This window comes from Perca flavescens, chromosome 19 (genome assembly GCF_004354835.1).
Source record: "Perca flavescens isolate YP-PL-M2 chromosome 19, PFLA_1.0, whole genome shotgun sequence".
Classification (NCBI taxonomy): domain Eukaryota; kingdom Metazoa; phylum Chordata; class Actinopteri; order Perciformes; family Percidae; genus Perca; species Perca flavescens.
In genome coordinates, this window is record NC_041349.1 from 8,104,013 (window position 1) to 8,112,886 (window position 8,874).

Below are 8,874 nucleotides of genomic sequence, written 5' to 3' on the forward strand. Positions count from 1 at the left end.
ACAGATAAAACAGGACTTGATAAAACACGTGAAAAGCCGTCTGTTAAAGATCAGCCAGAGAAGCAGGAGAAGGGAGATGGAGATGGAGAGGAAGGAACATCATCTGCAAATAGCAAAAGAGAACATCATCCAGACGTTAACATGTGTCGGGAAGAGACACAAAACGGTGTGAATAAAGGAAAGAGAAGAAGAAAGAATCATTTTTAAAAAAGCAATTCAAAGCTGCAGAAAAGGAGACAGTACTGACAAATCTGGAGAAATAGATGAAAATCCTAGACAAGAGAAACAAAATTAGAAATGAAATGTAAAGAAAAGAGATAGAGAAGATCAATTTAAACTGCAGCTGGGGGAGGTATGTGACATAACATGACAGGAAGCTTCAGTTAGGGAAGACAGAGGTAGAAAAGATAGACCCTGAGACAGAGAAAGAAGCAGAGAAAGAAAAATAAATTACTTTTTCTGGATTCGTATATCTAAAAATGGAGAAAACAGACCTTTAGGACACAACAAGAAGCAGCAGGGAGAGAAGCTAAAAGACGCGGAAATCTAAAATCAAGAGAAGCTTTTTTACTTTGAGTTGACTTTAATCAGTTTCAACAATAGTTCCATCTTGCATTTCACATGACAATGATCTTTCTCTGTTTTACACATTCACATTCTAGGGTGTATAAAAGTATAGAATTTAGCTTTTTGTGCAATTTTGATTGATAAGAATTCACAAATCTTTATTGAAGGTTTTCTGACATGTGTCAGAGGTGTTTTTATTTCCTATTAAAACTATATGATGTGTTTTTATTTGCTTTGTCTACAGTGTATGTATGTGAATGGATCCACTTGCTATTAAAAGGACTCCCTTTAAAACATTAAAAATGTCTGCTTGGTTTGAGTTGTACTCAAAATGCTCCCATATTCCTTGAAAACAATTATTGAAGACTGGATTTCAGCTGAGGTGTGTAGGTGCATTAGGTTTTCTTTTACTTTTGGATGTTATAAAGTGTTATTGTCTGATTTCACTGTGAATAAAGATACTCCTGTTGCTGAGGTAAAAAAAGCTCTGACTGCACTCTTTCATTACCAGTTTTTGTAGGGTAACGATTCTTTCCGATTAACCCTTCAGTGAATCCTCATCATGTGCTGTATGTCCTTTATGAAACAAACACAAAGATCACAGTATGTCCAGCTTATATTGTGCAGTACTATAAATGTTTACACCAATAATTCCATCAAAGTTCAATGATTATGTAATAAATAATGCCCGACGAGCAGGAGCTGAGCCAGACGTTGTAAACATTTGGGCTAAGCCCATACCTAGGGTGGGCCTGGGGGTATGTCTCATTTACACCAGTAATATGCACTATTTTTCATGCCATTTGATAATAGAATATCTAAAAATTATTTGAGAAAAATAGAATCATTGCAAAGATCCTAATTCCAAGTGATAATTTCTGAAGTTTTGCAGGCCACTGAGCAGCTCCACTGGAGCAGTTGGGGTTGAGGGCTTTCTCAAGGGCATCTCAGTGGTGGTGATGAGGGGAGGGGACAAACGTTGCTCTTTCACTTTCCCCACCCAGATTTGATACTGCCAATCAGGTGATTGTAACTGCAACTTCCCAGTCTCAAGCTTGCTTCCTAACCTCTAGGCCACCACTTCCCTCATTTTATTATTTTCATTGTAGATTAATCTGTTGATTATATTCTTGACATCCTCAGATGTCTTTTTTTGTCCACAAATCAAAGATATTTAGTTGTCTGTCACAGAGTGAAGAAACTAGAAAATATTCATTTTTAACAAGCTGCAATCAGAGAAGTTTGCAGCCTAATGAGCACCAGAAGTACTCGACACAGGAAGAGGAAGTTCTCACCTACATCACACAGTCAATATGCTTCTCAGACAGTCAGCAGTAAGACACCATGGAGGTTACAACTTTCTGCGTCGCACTGTGTGAGTACTACATTTGTCTGTTTTCCCCATATCTTGTTGCTCTACAAGTAACAGTACACAACATAGAAATAAAAAGGATAGCAACATAAACATTTTAGAGATAAATGTTGAACATTTTAGCATATTTCTATTTTTGTGTGATCCATCTATACTGTGGAATTAAAGAAGTTCCTCTTTAGGAATTGGGTTTGAGCACAGAGCCTAGTGTTTGTATTTGATCTGTATTTGTTGAGACACCAACATTATCAGTATTTGTATTCAAATCAGTGTAGAAATAGGTGTAACAATCATGGTTATGTTTTTATTACAATTATTATTTTAGAATATTTTTTGTTAGTATAAGTATTCTTCAGTAAAAAATAATAGAATATTAATGACCTATAGTTAATTATATTGGTTTATGTGTAAATGTGGTACAGCAACATCGCTAGTATAGCTATGAATAGCGTTCTATTTCTTCAATGTGATATCTGCAAACCGTGTGACACAGGCTGACTGAGCAGTGAGCACAAAGTGTATGAAACTAACTACAGAGTTTATGTAGGCTAATCTCCTCTTCTCGCTCAAACACACTGCTCTTCACATATTGCAAGTAAAGACACGTAACATAATAAACTACCTCAGCAAGTTAAGGGTTCTTCAATAAAAAAAAGAATAGAATATTAATGATCTATAATAATAAGTTTCCACTAGTCATATTTAGCATTTAAAGTGTGCAGCTGCAAAAATGTCTTAACGAGATAGCGATTTTATATGACTTAGTGATTGAATATTCATTCTTCTAAATCTTTTCCCATATCTCTCCTCTTTTGTGTGTCTAGTGATGAATGCGTTGATGTTGCTGGTTGCCCATATTCAGCATGGTTATCCTCAGACTCCTGGTAAGTAGCAGTTACCTGTTCCCAACCCTAACCCTAAACCATAATCCCGCCGATCATCCAGGTAATTTTTGGCTCCATGATGGCTTCATGCGCTACTGAAAAATTCTGATAGAAATAAATGGGGCTTTAATGCTGTATCCAGTTCTTATAATACATCTAAGGTCTTGTTTAGCCGTAGATTCTTCAATTGTTTTTTGATTTTCCTCTTATTATAGAATGCACCTTGTATCTGTCTGGGAAACAAGTTCTTCCTTAATTGTGTTCTCCATTTTTTAGTTTCAGATTCAGCTTTTCGTATTGTTCCAACCAGACTGCAGCTCTTTGAATACGAGTCTGTCCACTTCACCTGTGAGGGGTTTAATTTCTCAGCTGGGTGCAGAGTGAGAACCATCAAGGAATTCATTCCAAAATGTTCAAATGACACAGTAACGTCAACAGTGACCTGCACCATTGACTTTGTCTTTCCATCAGACAGTGGAGAATACTGGTGTGAAGCTGGAGGAGGAAAGAGAAGCAACACTGTCAACGTCACTGTCACCGGTAGGTTGATTGTGTGTAGATATCATCAGTAAAGTTTAGCATTTATTCTGCTTCTAAACATTCTGTAATGCTGTTCAGCTGGTTCTGTGATTCTGGAGAGTCCTGCTCTTCCTGTGATGGAGGGAGACAATGTGACTCTGAGCTGTAGAACCAAGTTGACTTCCTTCTCCAGTCTCATCACCAATTTCTATAAAGATGGCCGCCTCATCGGGAGCAGTCCTACAGGAAACCTGACCATTGAAAGTGTTTTCATGTCTCATGACGGCCGCTACAAGTGCAACATCCCTGGAGCTGGAGAATCACCAGAGAGCTGGCTGGCTGTCAGAGGTAAATGTAAAAAAGAAATATATATATAGCTCTCAGCCTTTCAGACATATCATTCAGTTAACTGCACACATGAACAAACTGCTACATTGTTCAATGATTCAGTGGGCTATTGTTAGCCATGTGGTAGACTGGTGCATTCAATGCAATCACCTGCTCATCTTAACAGCATTTCTAGACAAGTGGCTGAGTCAGTACAAATTCATCTAATGCAGACAAACACTGAATTCACAGAATTTCATTTTAAATTCTAGAAGAGAATGGCTCTGTGACACAAAGTGAGGATTCAAACACACAACGCGCAGACAGAACAGGTAAGGTAAAACTAAAGTTTACCAGGTCGTTGATCATAATACTATTCAACAAAAGGTACACAGTCAGAGCAGGCAACCTAAACCCAAAGCAGGCAGGCAAGAATCTGGTATGAACAACTTTGTCTTTAGACGCGGTTGAACTAGGGCTGCAAAAACCCATTGATCAACTAATCGTGGAAGCTCTAAACCAGGGGTCTGCAATGTTTTTTAAGCCAAGGATCCCTTAACTGAAAGAGAGTTGGAGCAGGGACCCCGTACTACATCTATTGTATAAAATGAAGTTGCATATTAAACTGGGCCTACAATAACGTGTACTGAGGCCTAAAGCCTTTTTACATACCTTTGTAGTGCATGGAATACTAAACTATTAAAATAATGATTGTCGGCATGATTTTATGAATCATCTTTTAATGTTAAACACACATGTGGCACTGTGGATGGCCTTACTGACCTTACCTAGAGACATTTTTTTTTTTTTTTTAAAAAATTTAGAATGAAAAACAAAATGATGCACAATACATTTAAAATGTTTCCATTGGATCAAATGGTACAGAATATATAACAAACAGCGTTAGAAAACAATGTAAAGATAAAATGTTGCAAGTTTTGTGCAATTTTTCTGTTGCATATCTTTCATATTTACAACTGTTTGTTAATTGTTTAAACATCTAAATAGTTTTTTTTGTGTTTAAAAAATGTTTATTTAATTACATTTTGAGTTTCTAATATGTTGCAGCAAAAACCGCTTCTACCATCTCTCAATCACCTAATGAGGAGCCCATCTCCGATGACTCTGACCACCCTCATCTCCAATCACCTAATAACCCCCCTTGTGCCCTCATCCTGCTGTGGATCACTGTCACTGTTTTCATGGTGGCGTTGGTGCTGGTGGTGGGATTCCTTCATATTAGGAGACACAAAGGTACAGAAAAGTAACTACCTCAACATTAGCTGTATGCCAAAGATCCACATTAACAGGAAAGTAACTGTGTGAATCAATTCCATGAACTGAACATAACTTTATGTTGCCTTCAACAAGGTCAACCTATCAAATACTTTTGCTTTTCTATCAAACAGCTTCCTCAAAAACAACAGCAGCAGCATCACACTCAGGTGAGGTGTTGTAGTTCTTACATTTTCCTACTTTTCTTTTTTAAGACCGCCAAACTAAAAGTAAATCTGAACGCATAAAAACAATCTTTGGGTACTATATTCATGCAAAACATGTTTACCTGTCTACCTGCCAACCTTCTGCTTCTTTGCATAAAAAAAATCATTGATTTTTAGATTTTTCTACCAACATTTCCATGTTCAACATGTTTCAGTCTGTGGACAGGACACTGAAGACGATCCAGACGGTGTGACGTATGCAGTCGTCGTCAAAAAAAACGAACAGGACAAAGGTTTACTTACTTAATACGTTTTTTCTTTAATTTAACGTGATGTGAGTAACACAACAAGACTGTGATGAATAACTTATGCATTCATTATTGGTGAGTTATATAAGCACACATACACTCCCTACTTTGAGAGATAAAGTGTTACTTTAATGTCTGAGAAAAGTTGCTGTTCACATGTTGAATCTGTCAGTTGAGGTGCTGGTTAAGACGTGTTGCACAGCAGGACTGAGATGTGAATTATGTTGACATCCTGTGTCACATACACTGTGTTTGGTTTTAAGGTGATTTTTCCTTTGAAGTGGTAGCGGCAACCTTGTGGAAAGCTCTTCCTGTTAACGTATACATTCTGCAGTCTCGGTTGACGCTTTTAGAAAGCATCTGAAAACATACTTGTTTCAACTGGCTTTTGTCTAATGTTTGTAATTTGGGGTTTTATTCTTTTAATCCTCATTGGAACTGCATTTGTTGTTGCTTGTTTATTTTCTGGTTTGGATTTTAATGTATTTTAATCAAATGTCTTTTGTGTGAAGCACTTTGTGACTCTGTCTGTGAAAGGTGCTATATCAAATAAATTACTTACTTACTTACTTAGATGCTGGAGACGCCGCTGATAATGTGAACGTCTGCTTTGAGTCAAACCACACCAAACCACAGAGTGTAAGAGGTGAGAGACCTTTTGAACCCGTTCAGTCAGTCAATATGAGTATTTAGTATAACATGTTCTTTTAGGTTTATCAGACTGACTCTTACTTGCTGATGTTTCTCCTCTTCAGAAGAAGATGAGTTCTCTTCACAAGTAGTTTACTCTGCTGTGACCATACGTGAAACTCCACAAGCTCTCCAACGAGGTTTGTATTTCAGTTTTATTTTATTTGTCCCCAGCAAAGTAGGCTATCACCACTAATGGTCATGTACATTTACAATTAATTTAAAATATTTGCAGTGACTGTAAATAATTCACAGAAGATTTAAAAAAAAAAAAAAACTATGGATATAGTAGTGAGGCAAATAAATATTTTAGGAACATTAAAGGAACACGTCGACTTATTGAGACTTCAGCTCATTCACCGTATCCCCCAGAGTTAGATAAGTCCATATATACCCTTCTCATCTCTGTGCGTGTCGTAACTCTGTCTGGCGCACCCACCGCTAGCCTAGCTTAGCACAGATCCTGGAGGTAACCGGCTCCATCTAGCCTACTGCTCCCAATAAGTGACAAAATAACACCAACATGTTCCTATTTACATGTTGTGATTTGTATAGTCACAGCATGTACAAATAACAAGGTCACATGCGACACAGCCATCTTCTAACTGTATACATACTGGGAACTATATTCTCAGAAGGCAAAGCACTGCTACTTCTGCTACTTGGGCGGAGTGATTAGCCAACACTTGAAAAGCACTGTTGTTACTCTCTGCTCCTCACCACTGGGCTTATCAGATGCTGCGAGCAAATCACTCCGCCCAAGTAGCAGAAGTAGCACTTCTGAGAATATGTCTGTCAGAAGGCGAACTCTGGGGGAGTTCCCAATAAGTCAGCGTGTTCCTTTACCACAATGTAAGATCACATTTACTGGAATACTTTTTCATCATTGTATTTAGAAAAGGTAAAACACAAAGCACAAGTTAATGACACTCTAAAACCTACACCTTACGGCATCATTTACTGTAGAGGCTTTAATATTTAGTCCACCTCATGATACAAAAGTTATTTTAGATATATTAGTATTTTTTTAAGCTATCCTGTTGTGGGATTTAAAATGTTCAGATGAAAGTTAAGGGGCAGTCTTCAATACAAAAAAGGGATTACCTTGAAGAATTGTGAATATGAATAACTTTAGATCATTCTTTTAAAAAAACTAGATTATCAATTGGATCCAAATTGGTGAGTTTGTGTATAAAACCCTCCATGAGATTAAAAGCTTGCCTTAATCTTTTCTTGAAATATCTCGGAATAAATTCAGATTTTCATTCTAACTACACTAGACAGTCAAGCCACCTTCACCTCTAAACTCCACAAGGCGCAATCTGCGCTGCGTTTGGGTGCACGCAAAACCAGCGTGCAGTTGGACCACAACACACATGTGCCTGCTTGAATTCTAGAGTCATGTTCCCCTTGTAAATTCTCTGTAAAGTATTTAGGACCCATACTGTGGAACATTAATCAGCGCCCCGGTAAGTCCCTACCAGTGTTTAAAAGGCAATCCAAATACACAGTTTTTCCAGAATTGGCATTTGGGCAAGGTTTAGCCATTGTTCTTTTGTTTTAATTTTTATGGAGTAACTTGTTTATTTTAATATTTTTTTTAGATAAGTGAAATTCCTTATGTCCTAACATGAATTGATAATTGTACATGATTGTACTTGTTTCTCAATCTGAATCAGGATCCAGCTCCACAGCAGCCGAAACAGAGCAGGAATGTCTCTACTCAGCTGTCCTGATGGTAAGACTGACAGCAGCAGCTTCCTTTAATGTCACTAATTACTCTTCCTAATTGATCGTGAACTCACCACACTGTAGGTGCACGGCTTGTCTGCTAATCTAACTGGGAACTCAGACACTATGAGAAAACGGCTTCAGTGACGCTTGAGTTTTACCACAGATATAATCTTTGTGTACTCTGTCTTACAGGCCACAGACAGCGGAGACGCCTGACTGAAGAAGGGAGGAGAGCCTGCGTGCTGATGTGTGCAAGAGAAGAAATCCTGTTGTGTTTTACAGCTTTGTGTTTAACGTATTTGTGTCTTTCTGAAGTCTGTTATTTCATTTGACTACACCATGTATTCATATAATTTCACTTTCACTGAAAATGGCAAGTAAAAAAACATGTTATCCAATATTATCCTGTAGCTATACGTCAAACCTTTCGTATTTCCAAATGTTGCATTTGTATATATGTAATATAAGAAGTGTATAAATATACAAATGAAATAGCTATGTACTTGTGTACTTTGTGAAGCTTTAACCTTCAAACACTTTGTTTGTTGCTACCCCCCTTAAGTTACTGTTTTCGGTCAAATTTGACCAGACAGTTTTAACTGCTGTTATTTGAACATAAATGCCAATATAAATGTCAAAAAGTATTTTTAATAGAACATTTATTGTAAAAAAAACCTTATTAGAACATTAACATCTACAATGTTTGTGGGTGTGTGTGTGTGTGTGTTTCTGTGTGTGCGTTTCTGGGTGTGTGGGTGTGTGTGTTTCTGTGTGTGCATGCATGCATTTGTGTTCTAAAACATTGGTGGTTCACATGCGCAAGTGGCAACATGACAACATGAACTGACAACATGAAGTATGTGTGTGTGTGTGTGTGTGTGTGTGTGTGTGTGGGGGGGTGTGTGTGAGAGTGGGTGTGTGTGTGAGTGGGTGTACATGTGTGTGTAAGTGTGTGTATGTGTGTCCGTGGGTGTTTCTGTGTATGCGTGCATGCATGTATGTGCGAACATTGGTGGTTCACATGCACAAAT

At 37.7% G+C, this 8,874-nt stretch overlaps 1 protein-coding gene across 2 annotated transcripts; it reads left to right on the plus strand.

Annotated features, from left to right (window-relative positions):
• Positions 1-1,857: 1,857 nt before the first annotated feature.
• On the plus strand, positions 1,858-8,254 carry LOC114546079 (uncharacterized). 2 transcript variants are annotated; one of them, XM_028564742.1, is made up of 12 exons: positions 1,858-1,942; positions 2,764-2,823; positions 3,100-3,363; positions 3,442-3,690; positions 3,942-4,001; positions 4,738-4,923; positions 5,079-5,114; positions 5,327-5,404; positions 5,994-6,065; positions 6,175-6,249; positions 7,789-7,847; positions 8,036-8,254. In XM_028564742.1, exons 1-12 carry the CDS (start codon positions 1,912-1,914, stop codon positions 8,057-8,059), a joined length of 1,194 nt encoding a protein of 397 aa, XP_028420543.1. In that variant the 5' UTR covers positions 1,858-1,911; the 3' UTR covers positions 8,060-8,254. The 2 variants fall into 2 exon arrangements, with proteins under 2 accessions (XP_028420543.1, XP_028420544.1); XM_028564743.1 differs by having other exon boundaries at positions 3,559-3,690.
• Positions 8,255-8,874: the final 620 nt, after the last annotated feature.